Source organism: Vanellus vanellus (assembly GCF_965231255.1).
Source record: "Vanellus vanellus genome assembly, chromosome: 18".
NCBI lineage: Eukaryota > Metazoa > Chordata > Aves > Charadriiformes > Charadriidae > Vanellus > Vanellus vanellus.
In genome coordinates, this window is record NC_138923.1 from 6,024,634 (window position 1) to 6,047,118 (window position 22,485).

The 22,485-nt window shown below is 47.0% G+C and overlaps 1 protein-coding gene across 1 annotated transcript in view; it reads left to right on the top strand.

The window, feature by feature from the left end:
• COL27A1 (collagen type XXVII alpha 1 chain) overlaps positions 1–22,485 on the top strand; it is a gene marked incomplete at its 5' end in the record, with an annotated part of 165,922 nt that overhangs the window by 141,224 nt on the left and 2,213 nt on the right. Inside the window, 22 exons of the mRNA XM_082492440.1 lie at positions 1,264–1,317; positions 1,630–1,683; positions 6,712–6,768; positions 6,927–6,980; positions 7,958–8,011; positions 8,910–8,963; positions 10,522–10,575; positions 10,651–10,758; positions 11,153–11,260; positions 12,756–12,863; positions 15,732–15,785; positions 16,382–16,444; positions 16,931–16,984; positions 17,721–17,756; positions 18,823–18,840; positions 19,213–19,248; positions 19,582–19,608; positions 19,852–19,917; positions 20,298–20,466; positions 20,633–20,742; positions 21,555–21,773; positions 22,363–22,485. Of these exons, the coding sequence (XP_082348566.1) occupies positions 1,264–1,317; positions 1,630–1,683; positions 6,712–6,768; positions 6,927–6,980; positions 7,958–8,011; positions 8,910–8,963; positions 10,522–10,575; positions 10,651–10,758; positions 11,153–11,260; positions 12,756–12,863; positions 15,732–15,785; positions 16,382–16,444; positions 16,931–16,984; positions 17,721–17,756; positions 18,823–18,840; positions 19,213–19,248; positions 19,582–19,608; positions 19,852–19,917; positions 20,298–20,466; positions 20,633–20,742; positions 21,555–21,773; positions 22,363–22,485 (1,680 nt within the window). The remainder of the gene's footprint in view (positions 1–1,263; positions 1,318–1,629; positions 1,684–6,711; positions 6,769–6,926; positions 6,981–7,957; positions 8,012–8,909; positions 8,964–10,521; positions 10,576–10,650; positions 10,759–11,152; positions 11,261–12,755; positions 12,864–15,731; positions 15,786–16,381; positions 16,445–16,930; positions 16,985–17,720; positions 17,757–18,822; positions 18,841–19,212; positions 19,249–19,581; positions 19,609–19,851; positions 19,918–20,297; positions 20,467–20,632; positions 20,743–21,554; positions 21,774–22,362) is intronic.

Consider the following 22,485-nt stretch of genomic DNA (forward strand, 5'->3'; position numbering starts at 1 on the left):
TGGTGGTAGTATTGGTGCCCCATGAACTCAGCTCACGTTGCATCGTGTCAGTTCCTCCCAACTCCCCAGATGGGCTGAAATATTGGGGATTTTTCCTGAGAAAGGAGTGAGCTGATAAGCTATTTTTTGCTAAGATCTTTCCCTTTGAGACTGCACACTCATGGTAAGAGCTGCTTCCAAGTCAAACTGCGTTGTTATAAGGAACTCTGCCTTGGATTTCTGCCCTGTTTCTACACCCACTCTTGATCTACTTATATTAAAAAGTTGCAGCAAGAAGAAATATAGCATGGGAAAGGGTTTGAGTTGGGTACCGAAGGTGAGGCTTTCAGAGAGATCAACAATAGTATGGTGGAGAGGAAAGAAAGTTAATTTGCTTTAGGCACGTGAGAAAAATGCACTGGGACAACAGTGGTAAGTAGTAAGTACCTCCTCGTGCATTTCAGGCTGGTAAGGAAACTTCTTGCACTATATTTGGTAGAACTTAGTGAAAAAGCAGGAGTTAGTTATGAACTGGGAATCGCGGTGAAGTTTCAGAACAGTAGCAAATGCGCGATGGTTCCACTGATAGTGTCTTACTGCACTAAAAATTATGGCCTCCCCATATATCCTCCCTTCATATTCTTTGGCAAAGCCTCCATGGATTATTTCACAAGGAAGCAAAGCAATATCTGAGCAGCAGTCTATTGGACTGAACATGTCTCTGTCTTGTGGAAAGGGCTTTCTTCCACACTAAATGGGATTATATGGAAAGCTTGCAATTCACCTTAATCTGATGATCTGATTTAAACCCTTTTGTTCAGTCTGCTAAAGATGCAATAAACAGCTCTTGCAGTGCCCTCATCACAACCCAGAAAACTCCTTTCTTGGCCTCAGAACCCACACTGGAAGGTCTCCTCCCAATAGTTTAGGATTAGGTCATGCATGAGAATGGTCTCACTGGTGGACTTCCTAGATGTCCAGAAGGGCAGATGAAGAGCACACACACCATTTCTGGTGGCAAATATGAATGAGGTGGGGAACCTATTGCTGCAGGGTGGCAAAGACATAGACTGGCTTCCTAACTTCGCTCTCCATGTCTAAGAGATTAAAGCCAAGCGAGAGCATTTCAGACAGCTGCAGCAAAGTTCACTGGTGGCCAGGGGAACGGGTGGCCACACTCCCATGTGGTGCTGAGCTCTGCTTTGCATAGCCCAGTGCATCCTCTTCTTGTGGAGTAATACCCATGGGCCACTCTCATGGTGCTTTCTGTGCTTGCCTCTCCAGGGTGCTCCAGGAAGGATGGGTGCTCAAGGGGAACCTGGTTTAAAGGGTTACCAGGTAAGGATTTTGTTTTCCTCCTCCAGCCTCCATCTGTTCTCAAATGCAACTAAACTGCCACTCCAGGATGCAAAATTATTCTTAAACTATCATTTATTTCTGATCTTGAGTTCAGTTTAGTTCTTTCTGTAGTCTGTATTTGAACCATCACAACTTCTCCAGATGCATTTGGTGCATCTCTGCCATGACCCGTGTGTCCCTCTGAAGCTGGGATGCACAACATGGGGCTCCTGAGATCTGGCAGGAAACCAGGGAGGACCTTCAGTCAAACAGCTCTTTCCTGTCTCCTCACATGCTGTCTGCTCTCCACAGGGACATGCAGGACCACCAGGGCCAATTGGACCACCAGGGCCAAAGGGGGAAAAGGTAAGTTCACAGAGTTTAGCCATCTTGTCTTCCATTGGCACAGAAGCTGAGCTGATGTAGAGACAATTGCCGCACTGCCATGACACCCATGCATCTGTGCTCTCCTCCTCCACCTGAGGCAGACGTACCTCCTCTACAGCATAGCCACCTGCATAACTCCTGCTGCGGCTTTACTTCTGCAGACCAGCACTGGGACACCAGTGCCACTACTACATGCTTTCCAGACACCGTATGCCCTTGCGCTGGTGGCTGAGCCAGCCGGCGTGAGTTCTGGGGATGTGTTTCCTACATCCACAGAAATTCTGCTCAATCCCCAAGCCAAAAGATATCAAACTAGGAGCTTTCTGTGATTGAGTCAGAATAACACCCTGCACAAACTAGCAGATCTTCAGCAAGCTGTCCATCTGTGCTTAAATCAGCCCATAGCGTGTTGTAAGCGAAGCAGAACTGGTCTCTTCTCCATTGCCCTTGCTCTGTTTTCCTCATCGCCTGCCACCCCCTTACCTCGCTCGTCCCCCCCACCTCTCGATCGCGCTCCCTCGCCGCAGCTGGCCTGAGTCAGAGCCCTCTTTCCACAGCGGCTTTCCCCTTGTGTTTTTCCCCTTTTGCTGAGTCAGCACGGCCATAACCAGTTCAAGCTGGAGAAGTGACTCACGCTTTAATGGTTTCCTGTCGGCGGAGCTGGCTGCTCCGCACTCCGAGGACGGCCCAGCTGGCGTTGGCTGCACTCGCAGTGCCGCTGGAGCCCCTCACGTGCCTTCAGGAACAGCAGTGATGCTCCCTCACTCCCTCTGGGAAGGGAAGTGATGGTAATTGGGACTGGTCGGTTCTGGGGTCCCCATGAAGGTGAAAGATGCGTGAACTCTTTTCTCTCATTTTCTACCTCCCCACCACCGAGAGAGCTTTCGGCATTCCCTCTGCATACAGATGTGATTGCAGCTGTACGTGTGCAAGCGGGAGCTTTGTTGCTTATAAAAGGAGTATGATCATAGAATCATAGAATGGTTAGAGTTGGAAGGGACCTTAAAGTTCATCTAGTTCCAACCCCGCTGCCATGGCCAGGGACACCAAGGGCATGTCTTTGCTGGGGCTTTGAATGTGTCCTTTCAGCTCAAGCTCCTGGGTGTCAGGACACCCAGTTCACGCTGCTCTCTGTGCTCTGCCAGAAGATCCTGGTGCAGCAGTGAATCACTGTGCCGGTGGCCAGCAGTCAGCGGGGCAGGGTGAACTCTTGTGTTCCACTAAGATATTCACATGCCTCGGAAATTTTGCTCCAGGGATGAACAATGGCCATGCTGCTTTTTCTCTTGTTTCCTGCGGCTGAAGCACATCCGTGGCACAGGCACAGCTGAGGATGTTCCTGGTGCCCCACATCTCCACCACTGCCTCGCTGAATTTCCTCTCCAGCCTTTCTAACGGTGCCCCGGCCACTTCCAGAGCTGCACCTCTTGCTCTTCCAGACATCAGCAGCATTACTCCTCAGGTCCATTCTGCCGACTGGCCGCGTGGGAAGTGGCAAGTGTTAGCCAAGCCCAACCAGCCCAGGATAATAATGTGAGAGCTCACGACCAAGCACGTTGCCAGCTGAGAGCCTGGCCAGAGGTTTCTCAGTCCCGCTGTTGAAACTTGAGCACCCTGGCAAAAAGTTGTGAGTCATGATTACCAAAAGCAAAATCAGCCATTGGCTTTACAGTAGAGTAAGAGATGTGCACGTCTCTCTCTTGTTTAAATTAAGACTGCTGCTTTATTTTAAAACATTGAAAGTGGCCATCTTGAAAGCTCCCATTATTTCAGTAGTAAATGGTCCCCAAATTATTAATCTGAAGTGTTCAGTGAAGCACTCTTCCCTTCACCAACAAAATATTCTTCTGCAAATGGACACTACAAGAGCACTTTCTCAGAGGTAACGTGGATCTTCTGTTATCAGAGCACAATAATGCTATGTAATACCTTAACCAAGGATGATAAAATTCATTCTAATGCAAGTATCCAAGCCGAAGCCTGACAAAGACATCAAAGCATCTTATGCAGCGTGCTGAGAACAGTCAGATCTGTTAATGACCATTGACAGCCAGATCTCGCTCACGTCTTCCCTGAAGGTCAGCGGGTCTGCAGCTCCTTGCTGGGGAGCAGCTCCAGTTGAGCGAGGAGAGCCCAGCATCATGTACTGAACCTCCAGCACCATTTCCTGAAGCAGCCAGGTGCCCCACAAAACTCTGGCATCTCAGTTTTCTTATCCATCCTTCCTTCTTATCTCCTAAGAGTTGCCTGGATCCCAGCCTAAGGATAGACAGATTCCTGTCCTCTGGACATCTGTAACCTTGCACATGCGTGTGATCATGAAAATGGAAGCCTGAATCTGAGAAATTAAGAGGAAATGAAAATATGACCATGACTGCTCTGTGAGCTTTAAACAATGTGGTAAACATAGCTGTGCTGAAGCAGGAGGATATATAATGGTGGGGAAGGTCTTCCCTTTTCCAGAGAAGAAAGCAGCTTGGTGAGAGGCATTATTGTGGAATCCAGCTCCCTTGTGCCATACCAGCAAGCTACTCCGCCGCATTTAATACATTTACAGCTCCTCAAAGAGGCCTTGCTCAGAGCAGACGCCTGCACTTGGCAGCTGCTTAAAGCAGTCCAGATGGGATCCTTTTAAAAATTACAAACTGGTGTATCTCACTTTGGGACAGGAGCCAACAACAACAAGACTTCCCTTCTTCTCCATGCATTTTCCATTTGTATCCCAACATGTTTACTTTGCTGCCCTTTACTCTAACTTTTTTTCACTGCAACTTTCCAAAGAATTAGTGCAGACCTTTCATCTCCCTCTTGAGCAGCTGAGGCATCAGGAAGTCCTAGAGGAGCTCAGGCTCACAGTCCTAGAGCTGACCGGTCCTGCAGGATTTTCTCAGTCAGAAGATAAAGGATAAGGTGGGAATTAGACTCAAGGGGACTCAAAGTCACAACTCAGCTTTGGGGAGAAAGCCTGTGGGTCTTGATGCTCGTCAAGAGTCCCCAGAATTATGAGCTTTCCTTGAGTTCATCACACACGTCTCATCTCCCAAATGGTGAGGTGTTCACATCCTGTTTGAGCAGAAGCATTCAGTGCCAAGACTTCTGCATAGTAACACGTACAGTGGGATTTTTTTTTTCCTGAGACTTGAGAAGTGGTGGCTTTGTTTCCCTTCTATCCTACATTCCTGTGATAGTGACCAGAAAGCTAACCAGTTGCCAGGTATTCTGCTGCGGACTCCAACCAGCAAGTTCAGTAGCACTGGAAACTGTTGGCAAAGCCTGTTAGGCATTATTTTCCTTTCTCTCTTCTCTGCCACCCAAATTTCTCCAGCCATATTTCTCAGTACTATATTCTCAAGCCACCCTGGCACAGTTTCTCCCTATATATTTCTTCTACCATGATACCTCCCCAAAACCTCAGACAAGTATGCTGGAGTTCACCACCCAGCACACAATCTCTTAAGGACAGTATAACCACAATTTGTGAGTATATACAAAATCCTGGCATCGTTCATCCAACAAATGTCACAGCAGCAGAGAAAGAAAACACCACTGTCATCAAGTAAATAATGGAGGGATATGCACTGAGTTTTTTGCTACCTGTTGAGGTTAACTGCAAGAGATTTTGCTAAACCTTGAGCCTCATTCTACTAAGCTGTAAATGTCAATACTGGTGCTCAGCCTGTGCAAAGCCCGTGTGGGTCAGCCTGTCTCTCTCAGCAGTGGCACAGCCCTGATTCCAAACCATGACCCGGGTCCTACAGAAAAGAAGCTATTGGCTCTGCTATCTGAGTTTTCTCACTGAGAGTTATTTACTGCTCCGGATGGGTCATTAACAACCACCACATACAGGCAAAGCACCTCAAATACTTTCTCCCAGAGACAGGATCACTGAGAAATTACCTAAGCACCCTTACCATCAGCAGCTGCAACTCAAAGAGAAGATGAGAGTAGCCCAGAGAGAAAGTCAAAGACAGTCATAAATACACCAGAAAGGGCTGATGTAACCTTTGTTGCCTGTGGAAAAATTGGCTCTGCTTAGCTATGGAGATTTGGATGTTTAAGGTTCTAGGAGCAACCCAAGCAATCCAAACAGCAGCTCCACTGTGCCAGAACACCCCAGACCTTTTCTCTCCAGTAGCTGCAACATCAAAGTTGCTCTGAGACATGTTCATCCTAAGGAGCCAGAGACTCAGTGATGTGAAGCAGCCAAAAGTTGGAGGAGCGGGAATGTAGCTATCTTCTGTGGGGAGCAAAGAAACAGCCATCTCTGAGCCAGACTCAAGAAAAAATAGGACATCATGACCCCAGGTGACTTATACAACTGAATTAAAAAAGGCAGTGTCTGTGTTAAGTCTTGAGGGATCTCTTTCTGGATGTTTTAGGGAGACCTCAGTTATAAATAATCCGGGTGATGTTACCTACCAGCCAAACCGTGAGCCCTGAGCTCTTGCTGGGGAGCATCCCATCAACGAGTGGAGCTGCTCACACAGCAAGTGCTGACCCTCTCACCTGATCAATTCTAAGACAAGCCCACAGTGGTGGCACACAACCAGTGGGAGCCCATCCAGACCACCCACGTTCCCTTGACAGCCCAGGCAGCACTCAGTGAGGGTGGGGAAATGCTTGATTAAAGAGTTTGGTTTGACTGTCAGCAATAAGATTCAGAGGCAGAGAACTATTTCCCATATTGTCCTAATTACATGCTTCTTGCTTAGTTTTAGGAATTGTTGAAAATAACTCTTTGCACCTGGTTCTGTAGGGAGGAGAGTTTGACCAGACAGAAACAACCACCAAAGAAACTAGGACAGCAATGTGAAGAGTCAGTGTACTCCAGTTTATGAAAGAAACTATCAAAAAAAAATCATTTAGACTTTCTTAGGATGAAAAATTAGTAAATTCAACAGAGGCTTTGACTTAGGAGCCTATGATATGGGAGGACTGTATCGGGTCTATACAGAAGTATCTACCATATAATCTGCTGTCTATTAATACTAGCATTTTTATTCACAGGGAGAACAAGGTGATGATGGGAAGGTAGAAGGCCCACAGGGACCACCTGGAGACAGAGTAAGATGTTAAATCCCTTCTTAAATCAATCCTGGCCTTACTTTTGCAGGTGGACTAGTTGGGTTTCTTCTTTACTTGTAGAACACGTGCAAGCCATTGAGGTATTGCAAATGACAGATTGTTTACATCCAGCTTAAGTCTTTGTTGTATTGTTGTAGGGCCCCGTTGGTGACAGAGGTGATCGAGGGGAGCCTGGAGACCCTGGTTATCCTGTGAGTCTTATTCCAAATACAGAATTCAGAAATGTTTCTCTTGAGGAAGTGCTTCCAATCTGCATCAGCCCGCAGAAGGTCTTCCCTTTGCCCAGTAGTCACGATTCATAACCCACTGTTGTGCATTGTCGACTGCTGCACATGGGTGTGTTTCAAACAAGGAACAATTCAGATATATTTACCTAAAGTGGTAAAAACTTTGCTGAAGGCAAATGTAGGTCCTGCAGGTCAGCACCTCACATGACCGTGCTCTTGCCTGAGCACACTAGACTGAATGAATGAGCAGGACCATCTCATTAGAGGTATTTGTGATTATCAAGGAAATGCCCTGTGGAAGATATGTACAAGAAAGGTCATGTCATTGCTGGACAAAATGCAAGACTTATTTTCCCACGGCTATAGACTCTTTCATGGGAAGATCTCTGTTAACTTGGAGGATTGGAAGCTTCCAAAATCTTATCAGGTTTTCTCTCAGAAGAAGAGCCGGGTTATGAACGATTCCCCCTGTGTTCCTGACACCGTCTTTGCAGGACATCTCCAGCTGATTGGTGTTGATCCGTAAAGGCTCTGTACATTAAGTCTTACCTCCATCCAAAAGCAGCTGGTCAGAGCGACCCATTACAGTAATGTACAGAAGAGTTTCAGTTCACCAGGGTAGCAGCGTTCCTGCCTTATTTTTGTAGGACAGCAGCCTCCAACTGTTCCCTTACATTAATACTGCGTGTATTTAGGGGCGCGTTAGAAAACCTTCTTTACTGCTCAGATGGTGCTTAGCAGTTCCTCTTAGCTCTTTCTTTCCAATGCATATCCATGGGAACATGTACACTACCTGCAAGCTTCAACATTTCTATATTGGCAGAATGCAGACATGTTTATCTTCTCCTGCCCCATACAGCATGTTACATCCATTTTTGTTTCCCACTGCCACAAAAGTACCCAAGACCAAACGCATGTTCCCTCTCTCTTTTTTATTTAAGGGTCAAGATGGGCTTGATGGAGAAAGAGGAAAACCTGGACAACAAGGCTTACCCGTAAGAGATGCTGCTTTATTGTAAGCTACCTAATGTCACATGCATGTGCAAAACAGATGCAAAAAGGAAGGAAGGTAGGAAGGGCTGCAGTAAGGAATGCGTGGTGAGCTGCGAAATGCAACGTGTACGTTTCCATAAGCCAGACCTATAGAATGGGCATTTTGAGTCACATGTTGAGACCACTAAATGGGTGACAGAACAGGGAGCACTCCCGAAAGGCTGTCTCCAAAACTGTGTTTTCTGAATAATCCGAGAGGGACCAGAAAGCTTAGGAGATGGACAGTGCAAGATGACAATGAAGGTGGAAGGGTCTGCTTGGAAATTATACACTGGGCATGCTACTGGTGAGAGCTGGTCCATTGTGAGGCAAGACCATATTATTCTGCCTGCGTGGTGTTTTCTCTCAAACCAGTGCATTTATGAGAGACTAAATTAAATGCAAATTTAAGGGAAGGACTTTGCATTCCCTTACCTATATAGAACACTGTCTAATTTGTATATGTGACTATTGCAACTGTGAGTGAAGTAGCACATTAAATGTAGTTTACTGGGAAATAAAGTTGAATCAATTCCCATTCTTTGTGGGGCTGCTGGGAAGAACAACAGATTCTATTTTGGGGTAAAATCTTAGTGTTCAGTCATATGGCCTAGAAATGGGTAGAGCTGCTGCATTCCCCAGTGGATGTAGTTCATTCTGAGGGGTGGTATCCCTGCAGATGTCAATGTTTCAGATGGAAGCAGGAGCTTTGGATCGTCTTTAGAGCCATTAGAAACACGTGGCTCAGAAACAAGCTGAAGAAGCGTTGTTAGGCCACAAAAAATGCTGTTCTTTATACTTCGTGCAAGACACTGCCAGAAGACAATTTCAAGCAGATTTTCCTTTGCTTATGTTTTGTAGGGGAATCCTGGACCACCAGGCCAGCCAGGAGCAAAGGGATCCAAAGGTGATGTGGTAGGTTTCAGCAGGGTGGATTTACAGTGTCCCAAATTTAAAGAAAATTTCTAATCAAGAGGATTCTCATGTTTTTCCCCAGCATGTGTGATTTGGGCTATGGTCTATGCCTTGAAAGACTGCGGAGAACCTAGTGGGAGGGCGGTAACCATGTATTTAAGTGTCCAAGCCCAATAGTTTGTTGGCTTTGTGGAGCTGGAGAAGATCAAGACAATTACAGCTCCAGCACGATGGGTGAATCTTGGGCAGGTCTTTAGTCATTGCCATGGGTTGTGTCTCTTTCCCATACCCCTGTCTGTGGTGCATCCAGCCACAGCTGGCTCGTCTATCCCTAAGGAGGTCTGAGCCAGGCAAGTGTCTCTCTCTTTCACTTGAACCATAAACTTCTCTGGCTTGAAACCTTCCAGATTTGGAATCCATTTATCCATGCAGTTGTTATGCTTCTTGGAAGAGTCCCTCTAACTTCTTGTCCGTATTGAGCTAGAAAACACAGCACACACAGGTCCTTCAAGGTTCATTGGGGTACCTCATACCTACGCCTACCTCCACATCTGGCTATAATGACGGCTTGCTAATTATTCTCACAGATCAGGGACTTTATTTGCTAAAACATAAGTATGTGACCTCAATAGTCAGCAAATTCCTGCTCCCTTTTGGCAGATGTCCGGATTTTTAATCTGACCCTGCTGGGGTAATGCCAGAAGATAGTTTAACCTACAGTAGGTGTTCTTGGCAAAAAGTGTACCAGGCAATAAGATAAATAAACTCTACCCATCGATGGACAATCTGGAACTGCCTTTGGGTCTAATGAATAGCAGAGAAAGCACCCCCAGGAGTATTTCTTTCATGTAGCTGGCCTGCCTGGTCCTCTGCAGATGGAGAAACAATGCACAGAAAACGCAGTGCTTCAATTTAAAAGTGCTTGAGTACATGACCTCACTAAGAGAGCCCTAGTGAAGGTGATGAGGCTGAGTTTTCCATTCATTCTGCAGAAATTAATCCTTTTTACAGCTAATAAACCTCGGGAGTATTTCTTTTATGCCTTTATTCACAAAGCAGCATTGCAAATTTTAGACTCAAGATACCCTTTTCATTTCCATTAACTTTCCAAAATATAGAGAGCTACCTCACAGAGCAAAGCTCTTACTGACCGCCCTGCAGAAGACTTGCTGGGTCCTTGGTTCGGCACTGTGCTGTCAATGAACTGACAGAGGACGCAGGTTTTAAGCATCTTGTTCTAATGTTTGCCAGTGCACTGAGTCCTCCCTCGAGTTCATCCTGCTTTATTTGTCCTCATCTGCTCTGTATTAGGAAAAATGTAGGTCCTTGCCTTCTAGCTATTCATTCCTGCCCTAGAACTCTCAAGACATACGAAGAATCGCTTGTAATAAAACCAAATAGCAGTTCATTCCCCAGTGTTGGAGCAACTGACTTTATAAATCTCCTTTTTATAAAACTCTTTCCAACCATTATCCAAAAGCACACCCTGAAGTCAGGCTCCCAAGTGGAGTTGTGCTAGAACTGCTGCAATTTTAGATGTCTCTTTTTTGACTTGCAGGGTCAAAAAGGAAAGCAAGGAGCACGAGGCAATGCAGGGAGCAGAGGCTCACCGGTAGGTAAAAATTCAATATTCCGCCCCAGCAAATGCTGTCCAGGAGCTCCATCGCTAAGACCTTTGTGATTTTAGGGCATCCTTGGGCTACCAGGTCCTCGAGGAGTGGTGGGACGGCAGGGTCAAGAGGGTGCCCCTGGAGCGGACGGAGTGCCTGGGAAGGATGGTGTACCTGGGATGCTGGTGAGTTTGCAATTGTAACCTTATAGCATCGATAGCAAATGCAACTTAGGAGCTGGAAAACTGAAAGGCAGCACAGGAGAAACGGATGTAGTCCAGCTGTAGGTATTCCAGTTTACATGTACCCAGAGTGGATCATATGCTCCTCTTCATCTCTCACATGCACATAGAAGCAGCAGTTGCCTTTGCATGGCCAAGCCTGGTAATAAACCAGTGTTTCTAGCCTGACAGATACTTGCATGCACAGACTTCTATATACACCTCTGGAAATCCACCCATGCCCAGGTGCATAGTGCTTGCTGAGGGCAGAATCACACCACTTCCCCATACTCCCAGCAGCTGTGCAGAGGTGGAAAGAGCATCTTGTTTCATAACCTCTTCTGGGTTTCTTTCCTAGGGAGAGCAGGGTGATGATGGGGAAGAAGGTGTGACAGGGATGTCAGGCAAAAGAGGCAACCCTGGCATACCAGGGCTCCCCGGGGCACAAGGACCACCAGGATTCAAGGTGAGTTTCTGACTCCCTAAGATACTGCTACGAGCAAAGCAGTCTGTGAACCTGTTGTCTCTAGAGCTTGGATTCTCCAAGGTCTAATAAAGCCTGAACTCCTGCTGCCATCTTTCATTTAGCAAGAGGCTCAGTAGGTCTTTCTTATCATCCTTGTATCCATCCATCCATCCATCCGTCCGTCCATCCATTCATCCATCCATCCATTTTCATGACATTCGCAGAAGCTGAATGTCCCAGAGACCTTTCCTCTTTTGTCAAAGTTCACTGAAGTCAGGAGCCTACAGATACACATACCCACACTATGATCCTTTTAGCCTTTTCTCATTAGAAACCTGGCTAAAAAAATATGGCCTGGGAGAAGTTGCGAAGGAACTGCTACAGCCTGGATGGATGACTCCTTGGGAAATTTGAGCGTCCTCTAGCTGCTGCCCTGCAAGGCCTGAACTGCTGAAAGGAAATTTGTGCCGCTTGGTTTTTAGCATATATTTACTGGATTGGGACGGCTGGAACCAGTACAGGCTTGGACATTCTCTGGGTGGAAGCATGGACAAGCTGCTTTAGTGACCTTGGGATTTCTTCCTGGCCCTTGCCCTGGTCCAGGCCAGCCACAGGATCTAAACTGGACCAACAGCAATTCAACCATTTGGAGAAAGGCTCTGTAAATATGAAGACTCCAGCTGGGTTTGGAGAGGCTATCAGATCTGATTTAAATTATGCCTCCCATAAACACATCACTCTTAAACTGTCACTTGCTGCCCTCCAGCTGCCTTGGGTAGAATAACAGTCTGTTACCAGACGACTGAAAGACCCTTGTGTCATTATGACAGACTCATACCCTGGCTCCAGGAGAATCTGTTGACCCTTTTCCAGATGCTCAACCATCTCACCGCCTTTGCTCCTCTCTCCCAGTCTGCCCCAGATCGAGTAGCTGGGGCTTGTGCTGCTCCTGGCACTTGGCAAGGGGAAGAGCCGGGGACGAAAGTGTGGTGCTGGGTCTCGGAAGCTCCTCTTGTCCTTAAGTTGTGGAGTTGGTGCTGGGGAAAATGTTAGCTTTGCAGCCTACTGGATTGAAGTCCTCCAGCTGAACTCTTGGCATGTCTTCAACATTTTAGGTGGATTAATCATCAATTGCTAGCCTGCGGGGGGAAGAGATTATGAGAAACTGCAGGGCAGGACAGATAACATACGGAAGTGCCAAAAGAAGACACTTTAGCCCCTTGTTGTCCTTAGCCCCGCTGCAGGCAGTACAGCTCTGCTGAAGTTCCTGCTCTGCGTGAAGCTCGGGAGGGGATGCAGCTATGCCCATCGCTGGTCTCACACTGTGCATCCTGCTACGATCCGCCTTAGCAGACCTGAGGCCTCTCCTGATGAGACCACATTCCTTATCCCAATGAGCCACTCTTTTCCAACTTTCCATCTATGGCTATTTCGGCTGAGTGTTGTTATATTTAGCTCCTGTCCTTTGGAATTACTTGAATTCTGTTATTTTTAGGGTGAAAGAGGATTGCCTGGACAGACTGGCCAAACAGGGAAGCGAGGATCATCAGGAGGAACGGGCCTTCCAGGGAGCCCTGGTGATCCAGGACCCAAAGGACAGCCGGTTAGTGATGAAGGGAGTTGATCAGACCTGACTCCAAGCTGTCTCCTGCAGGAGAGGGCACAGGTCCGCAGGCTGGGGTAGCAGGATGAACCCTGGCAGGGTCTTTTACAGGGGACCCACAACCAGCTTGTGCGTGAGCACAGGAGCGTCGGCACAGCTCTCTCCAGTGTGTGTATTTCCCTGCTCGTCGCTGCTTGCTTGTCCACAGAGATGTCTAATCCACGCCTGTGGTCCCCAAGACAGGGTGACCGTTCACGTCATCCTTGTGCCTGTGGTTAAGAGGCCGTGGTGGGTGCTGGCAGCTGTGCTGCAGAGCCATCTCAAACAGCCCTCAGCAGTGTCTTCAATGAGAGCTATTAAGAGAGCACCGCATTGAGCCTGTGGGAGGTGTTGAGTGTCGGAGCTGAACTATGCACTCTGAGCCATCCGAAAGGTGCAAAGGGGGGTTTGTAGCTCCATGGGGACATGCAGGAGGTGCAGGAGCAGGCGTCATTGGTGCAGTTTTGAGGGCAGTGGAGCTGCAAGTTCAGAGCACACTGTGGGAGAAACACCGAGAGCCCTTGGTCAAAGCAGAAGTTAAATTCCCACACCTGTGCCCAAGGCAGGCTCCTAATCCTTACTGCTTTTATTTATTGTACTGGTGGGATCGCCCAGTTTAGCATAGATGTGTCACACTTTATCAGCCTGAGGCTGTATTGAGAATACTGCAGCTATATAGACTGGGAGCTTTTTAGGCCAGAAGACACTCTCACAGAGTCTCACAAGGGTATAACTACTTAAATTCTTTAGATGTGCTTATTATGATTCTTCTAGAAACCCCCAAGCAGAGACCTTTTCAAACCTCTTCTAATATTCCCTCTGTCTGCTCAGCATCTTTGCACCAGCGGGATTTCCAGCCATCTGATGCACACAGACATTGTGCAACTGTTCCTCTTCCAAGACAGACTGAGCATCCCAAGCACATGACCACCATCAGAGGGTCTAGATAGGCTACAGATACAAAACTAACATGAGGAAAAGAGAGATTAGGCCTAATACAAAACAAGGGACAAGATCACGACTACCTCAACTAAAATATACAACTACCTGAAAGGAGGTTGTAGAGAGGTGGGGGTCGACCTCTTCTTGCTAGTAGCAAGTGATAGGACAAGAGGAAATGGCCTCAAATTACACCAGGGTAGGTTTGGGATGGATATTAGGAAAAATTTCTTCGCTCAACTTCGAAAGGGTTGTTAAGCTTTGGAACAGGCTGCCCAGGGAAATGGTGGAGTCACCATCCCTGGAGGTATTTAGAAGACGAGTAGACATGGTGCTGAGGGACGTGGTTTAGTGGTAGTTTTGGCAGTCTTAGGTTGATGGTTGATGACTTGATGATCACAAAGGTCCCTTCCAACCTAGACAATTCTATGAGTCTATGTTTGTATATTTTATATAAAACCCTGTAATGACAGTATTCAGGCTGAAAGATAGTAGCCAACAACCTAATCACAATATCATTTTCCCTCTTGTGTCCACAAGTGGCAGGTTCATTTGCCCAGTATTGCTGTTGCCTACCTTGCTGCATAACTAGTGATCCGGTCCCTTTAGCTGCAATGACTCCATGGCACTTAAACCCTTCTGGCTTCCCATTTACTTTTGCCCAAAATTCCTCCAGAAAAAGGGCTGGGTTTGTTCTCCTAACACAGGAAAGACCTTAGTCCTCCATTAGCAGCAGTTTTCCTTTCCAGGATCCGTAAATGGGCAGTTAAATCAATTTGTATCCTTGGAAAGTTTCTTATGCTCCACGGAGTCCAACCAAGCCCTTTCTTGCCAAGCAGTTTCACACTGTCGTGGCAGGAAAAACTTCTTAACAGTGAGGTCTCTAGACTGACTCTGGAATAGCCTTGTAATAATAGAGGTGGTGGAAACCCCATCGCCTGGGTCATTTACAACTCAGCTGAACAAGACATTGTAAAACATCCCATAAAGTACAATCCAGCATGGGTCACATAGTCCTGCCGAGAGTCCAAACAAGCCTTTTCCATCTCTGATATTCCTAAGACTGTAGATGAATCATCTGGTGTATGTTTCTGACCTGTTTTTTTTTAACATTGAATCACTTCACATTTGGACATCTGAGAAGCCCAGAAATATCAAAGGAGATACATCTCAAACATGGTGAAAGGAGGGTGTTTCTATAAGGACATGCTACCCAGTCTGTTTTTTTTTATTCTCAGAGTGCATGCTATGTGCTAATCCAAGCTTGATGGCATTCCAAATATTTTTTTTTCTTAAGAAATTGAGCAAAAATCCCTGCAGGGTTGAATAGGAAAAGAATTAGGTGATATGCAGAGTTTTCCTGGGTTTGAATGGGAGGTTATGTTGTCAGAACACGCACGTTTTTGACAGTTTGAATGAGCATAGTTTGAAATTATCCTTTACTAGGTCAGTCCAGTAGATATTAGAAATAAAAGAAGAGCTTGTTTTAAAGGGTTCTGAGGCTGTTTTTTTGCAGCATGAACTTCCAAGATCAATCTCAGAGTAGATGCTCTCCATCCTGCTTCTGCAGGAAGCAGTGTCTGACAGTGACAAGTGTCTGCTAGAAATAGTGTAGGTATGCCTTTTGCATTGGGGGCAAAAAAAAAAGCTTAGTCTGTGAGTGATGTATGAGGTCTTCTGGAGTTGCTTCTAGCTTCATGTTTGTGTAATTCCTCCTTCAGATTTTCTTCATACTTTTTTCTCACCAGTCCTGCTTAGATTGAAGAATACCAATGGATTTCTTTTTCTCTGAAGCTGCTGAACTCTTGACGCGTTTTTGAGTGACCAGCCGTTCAATGTGAACTCACTGTTGTTCTTTGTTCTTGTGTTTGTCTTGGCTGTTATTTGCAGGGAGACTTCGGCGAGGCAGGATTTCCAGGGATTGCGGGCATGTTTGGGCCAAAGGTAAGAGGTCGTCTTGTGACCAGTTGGCTTTCTAGTCTTGCTTTACTGGGGCCACACAATGCAATACTTGTTGCAAAGACTTTCTTAGCAGCTCTGCAGAAACTATTGAAATTTAATTGATTCCAACCTTCTTTAGTTTACGCGTCTTCATTTGTTAAATGAGTCTGCATTTACATATGCTTTGTTGGAGCTTTTTCCTGTCAGAATGGGTAGACGGTAGAGGGAAGAGGCCTGTCCTATAGACCCTCGCGCTGTTTTCCCCACCTGAACGTCTTTCAGACACTCATATTTCCTGCATCAGTCATCAGTCCGTACTTGAGATACCAATATGCATTCCTAATGTTGAGAGCCTTGACTTGAAATTTAGACTCATTTTGTCAGCGTATAATTTTCCTGGTGAAGGGGGACCTCTCTGTTTTCTGTAGAAAGTAAAGAGCTTGCAAAACAGGAGTGGGAAAATAATTTTTTAAAAATTGGACCTTCCCATTCCCGTATACAAGAGGCAGCACCTCTGTCCTCACAGCAAAGCTGTGAGCAAGGGCATAAACACGGGGTATGTTTATTAAGGGGACCTGGCATCTCATTTTTGCTTGCAGGGCCCCCCAGGAGACCTTGGTTTCAAAGGCATTCAGGGACCACGTGGGCCGCCTGGTCTCATGGTGAGTGGTTTTTCGATTTGTTTGGTTTGGGAGGATTTTCTTCCTTCCTCCATCCTCTATTTCCGTGAGGCTATAGGGTGCTATAGGGAGCACAGTGCACCGTTCACCGCGTGCCTGGCAGAGGAGCCACGGCCATGGTACCACCTCTGAGCCACCCGAAAGCATCTGTAGGAAACCATGTGTGCGTGGGTCTCGTCTGCCTTGGAGACAGTCATGCTGCTACGATCGCTGCACAGACCACTCCAGCTACACTGAAATCTTTCTATTTCTGCAATGTCTGAGGTTTTACATGGGCCATAACAACTGTACTGTGAGGGCTTGTGTCTTTGGACTTGCATTTTGAAACAGTTTCCTTTTAGCTACAGTGAATACTATGAGGATGTTGCTGAAAAGCAGCAAAGAGATTTAAGTGTCTTTACTGAGTCTGCTGTGGTAAAAGCGACCGTCAGTTCCCACGTGATGGTTCACGCATATCTTCTTTTCTAGGGAAAAGAAGGAATTATTGGTCCGCTTGGAATTCAGGGTCCCATGGGAAGCCCAGTAAGTATCTGGGGTTTTTTCTGCCTGTATTTTTGAGAAGAGCGTAGTGTTTGAGATCCGAGATGCTTGAGGCCAGCATAAGTAAATCCCAAGCCCTGCTGTAGCGAGGGAAACAAAATGGTCTTTAAGATGAGGAGCTTGAGAGAAGTGCAGGCTTAGTCTCTGGCTCATCTACAGTTCCAGGGAGATTATTAGCTTAAAAGAGAGGAGCAGCTCTACCTAAGTGCAAGTTTTTCAATAGATTGGCTCAAACTAGAAGACAAGAATGTTATTGCACTTTTTCAAAAGCAAGCTGCCAAATTTTCCAAAGAACTTGGCCTAAGGGGGAAGAAAAAAACAAAACAAAAAAAAATGCCCCAGTGATAAATGTATTAAACTGGGAACAGCTTGATTCTGTGAAGTGTTGAAAATCCCTGACTGCCCCAAAATGCCAAAGGTGCTGAACACAGACCAAAGTTCACTCAATGCTTCGTAAAAACATGAGCGGGAAGCTACTCAGAGTTCAGTACAGAAGCTGCTACTGGCAGAGATGAAAATCAGTAAGATCAACTCAGACATTGCCAAAACATCCAGTAATGACTATTTTTTTGCCTCGGGATGGGTGGGCCAATACGGCAACCTGAGCCGGCTTGTTTAGAGATGCAGTTGGGTCCTTGCAAGGCATTCTGGGTGGCAATGCATCCTGGCAGTGCAGCTTGCTGACGGTCACTGACAGCCGCCTCGTGTGCTTTAACAGGGGCCGAAGGGAGACAAAGGCAGCCGCGGAGAAATGGTAAGTGCTGGTCCGCACCCCTGGGTGCATCCTGCTGTTCAGAGGGTCCCTCTCTTTGGGCAACTGAGAGTCCTGCTGGGCTCCCCTGCGCCCGCTTGGGCTCTGGCTCAGTGTGGTGGCATTGGGCTCCCACAAGGGCAAGACTTACACACCTATACATGTGTGCATACATGTATGTGCACATACATCCACGTGTGCACATATACACCCACTCTGCTGTTAAAATTTCCATTTATTTAACCCAAGTACACAGCAAAAGCTAATACTTTACAGATGACCGTGGCATCTCCAGGAACTAACTGCAGTGAATGGCAGCTCAAAAAGCCACAGGCTGTCCCTGCCATTAGCATGGGACAATGCCCGAGTGTTGGGGCAGCAGTGCCAGAGCATCTTCTTGCCTTCTGCTTTTCCTCTGGTCCCCTCCTTGCTGGGGCTCTGATGGACTTTTACACCTTCTCAGAGGTCCTTGGTGTTCTCACCATGCAGGGGATGTGTGGGGTATACTGGATACGTGTTGTTCATCCTCCTCGTTACCCATAACGCAGGTGCCCTGCTCTCCAGGTTACTCCCTTTAGCAACCAGTGGTTTCTCCTGCATGCGGGGCTTGGTCCAGGAATCAGAGCCCAGAAAACACAGCTGTGTGCAGAAGACTGTTTCATGCCTTCTTCAAACAAGACCTCTTATAAGAAAATGCCCCGCAGATACCCAAAATCCCAGTGCATGTTTCTAACAAGCCAGGGTGCCACCTCTGTTTCTTTTTGCTCACCATTTTCCACCTCTGTGGACGCAGCAGAGGACAGAGTGCTGGCATGGACCTGAGCCCCAGAGCGAGCATTTGCCGGTGTCAGAGCCACCAGCATCGTTTGCTGCAATAACTTCTCTGCTGTTGGCAAACACCGTTGGGCCCCTGATTTCACTGTCCTTCCAGTGCAGCACCCAGTCCTTGCACAGGCACCTTGGGAACAGCACACAGCTGTACAGGGAGATTTTGGGTTATTAATGAGCATCTTCTGACAGCTTCTTCCTTCCTCTTTTTTTTTTTTTTTCCTTTTTTTTCCTCCTACAGGGTCTTCAAGGTCCAAGGGTACGTATTTGAATCACTTTTTCTGACTAATATCCTGTATTTAAATAAAACAGTTGCTTTTAGCAAATGTAAAGCTGCAGGGTGGGTAATTGTGCACACGGGGAATGTGACAAGTACTTGGGGATATGGCATTAATGGTAGTTAAGGAGCTAAAGGGTGGGAACAAGGGATGCAGTAGGAATGGACCAGGTGCGTGCAGATGAACAAAATGGGGGCACCTCCTGTCTCCTGAAGGGTTTGAGGCAGAAGATGCTTTAAAATGCCAAAAATCTGGAGGATTTCAGCAGGAAACAGACTCATGCTGGTGATAACCATGAGAAATAGAGATACAAACTGGAGATATTTCACTAACTGATACCACTCTCTCTTTAGGGTCCTCCAGGCCCACGAGGACACCCTGGCCCTCCGGTACGTATATGTGGAAAGAGTTCAAAGACATTATTGAAACGAGCTAAAATTATTGCTGTGATACTCTCCAGAGGGACTGTTCACTCACTGGAAATTATAGCTTAGCCCCATTCCTCGTATGCAAAAATGTGTGTGTGAATGGACTAGTGTTTCTTGCACTTTAGTCCAAACCATCTCCAAATATTTTATAGAGACAGCATTGTTGCCTCTCTCACTCGTCTGTATTGAGGGACTCCAGGGGAAAGAAGATTTCAAAAGGACATGAATGAATATCTTTGCAATAGTGACTGCCCGTCTTTATGGCTGATGCCCCTTTTTTGCTTTGATTTCTAGGGACTGCCAGGAATTCCAGCCTCATTTGTAAGTTGCCGTTTTCTGTACATTTGTTTGTGATGATAATAAGTCATGCAGAGCCAAGGTGCTGATGGGACAATCCAGAAAGAGCTGCTGGGACCCTGAAGACACACACTCAGGTCCAGCAAGAAATGCTGTGTTAGCAGAGCGATGCTTGAATGGCAGCCCTAGACCGAGAAGCATTTGCTTGCATCAGGGCACATTCAGCTTCTAACAAACTCAGTTACCATCTTTTTCACCCCACACTAGCAACAAGATGGCTTTGGGGCAGCTTTCCGGACACTAATCGACTCGAACGCCGCGCTCAAGACAGAGGTATGAGGGTACTTTTGAACTTTCTGGTCTCTGCTGGTGCTGGAGGCTGGGAACAGTCACAGTGTTGCTCGTTCCTACTGTGTGCTTAAAATTCATACACACAAAGCTCCGATTTGTTGCTGTTCTCATGGAATAACTGGGGTTTATGCATACAAAGATCCAGTTAAAGGATGTGGTTCTGTTGTGTTACTCGTTTGTGAAGCTTCAGACTTTGCCAGTGCTTCCAAGATGTCCCGTTTGGGACAGCACGAGGGCTGTACCTCACTGGATCCCAACCAGCACAGCCTGTCTTTGGCCCACTGAGTTTTCCCACAGATAAACCTGAAACCCTTGTGGTTACAGTACCTGGTGTCCCAAGGCACACCTTCTTTTCTCTCCAGGGTTACCAACATCCAGACCTTCTCATGCTGGACCACGGAGGGGAGATCTTTAAGACTCTACACTACCTCAGCAACCTCATTCAGAGCATCAAAAGACCCCTGGGAACCAAGGAAAACCCTGCACGCATCTGTCGAGACCTCATGAACTGTGAACAGAAGATGAACGACGGTAGGAAGCCCTGAGTGTGCAAAAGGCTGCATCCTCCATAGGGCTTTCACACGGCCCAAACAGGTCTCCTTCCCTGGGACCAGTAATGCAGACATCAAAACTTTCTTTTTCTCATTCACAGAAAAGTTTATATCCGTGTTAATCCCTGAATCCTCCATTTCTTCAGGTACCTACTGGATTGACCCAAATCTTGGCTGTTCCTCGGACACCATACAAGTCATCTGTAACTTCACCAATGGCGGTCAGACGTGTCTCAGCCCCATCACTGTCTCCAAGGTACACACAGATCAACCCCAGCGCGGCATTTCCCATACTACTATTACAAAATGTTTACCCAAGGGTGTGTTGCCCTGGGGCACCAGTAGGTGACCACTATGACACAGCATACTGGTTTCTTCTCCAGGCAGCGTTAGTGCAGCTGCAACATTCAGAACCGCGCTCATGCAGTTAAAAAATACACCTAAGACTGTTATTGACTCTTGTCAAGACAAAGCAGTACGTTTCCAGCAATGTTTAATTAACCCACAACCTTAACAAAGGCCAGTAGTTTTGCAAATGCACTGTTCCCAAATGCTGTGTTGAATTAGCTTTTGTTCAGGTCACTCTTGCATTTCGTTTTCTGCCACCTGAAAAAGTGACATCAGCTTAAATATACAAGTTTCAAGTGAAGTTAAGGCTACATGATTTTTCTTGAGGAAGCACCAGTACCAAACACACCAATAACAATATCTGGGTTCATCTGCGGATGAACTAGAACCTGCTGCTTTGCTGCGTTGCTTCTTTGCAGAAGCGTGTCTTGAATTAAAAATTTACATGATTTTCCTCCTACTTAAGAACCTGCCAGTTCGTTCTGAAAAATAAAGGCCCTGCTGTGTCCACATGAAAACTTTCCAGGTTGACTTGGCGTGTGGCCCTTACTCCCATGCTGATGCCAGACCCAGTTCTGAGCTCGCACATCCACGCATGGCCACCTCCAGACTCAGAGTACAGGGACCGCCTTTGCTGTCACATCTTGCGCTAACCTTGCCGCTAGCTCCCTCCGGCCCCGCTGCAGGGGGTTCGCCCTAACGTCTCCGTCATCTCCACAGCTGGATTTTGACATCGGTCGAGTCCAGATGAACTTCCTCCGCCTCCTGAGCTCAGAGGTGGTGCAGCACATCACCATCCACTGCCTGAACACCTCCGTCTGGCGGGAGGGCTCATCCGAGAAACCTTTGGAAAAAGCCGTGCGCTTCAGGGCCTGGAATGGGCAGATGTTTGAGGCAGATGGACAGCTCAGGCCAGAAGTGGCAGCTGATGATTGCAAGGTACGTTGCTGTGAAAGAGGTGGGAGGGAGAGAAATGCCGGGCTGAACCTACTCAGGGCACACGACAAGGCTCCAGTTATACCCATGCTTTTTATTCTCCCCCCAAAAAAGGGGGAGAGGTGTCTAGTTTACCTGTTCACCACTTTAATTTTCCAGTCCTGGGTGCTATAGCAGCTCCTGTTAAGTAGGTGGCCTTCAAACAGAAAGCAAAATTTAAATTCCAAAGTTACAGGTCACGTGTAGCGGCAGTTAAATGGCATAAGGTGGAATTGCCACCCGAAGGCGGTGGCCTCGGCTCTTGCCTGACGCCACGCTGAGTCGGTAGCCGTGTGTCTGCATTTCGGGGTCACCGCATTAGGAGTTTGTGTTTGCTGATGCCATTCCAAGTTCGGTTTCCATCAACTCAGCCTGGATAAAGGGTTCCCCAAAATGCCTTCCAAGCCTCTCCCCAGCCCTGCTCAGCCCAGCGGGCAGCCCCTTGTCCCACGCAAGGCTTTTCGACTTACACCTCAGTGAAACACATTCCCTTCCAGCAGGATTCGCCCCCCAGTTAAACAGCTTTTTCTGTCTTTCCCTCGTCCCTGCACAGATCAAGGATGGACGCTGGCATCGGACTCTCTTTTCGTTTCGGACGCAGGACCCTCAGCAGCTGCCAATCGTCAACATCTACAACCTTCCCCCATCCGAGCCAGGAAAGCAATATCACCTCGAG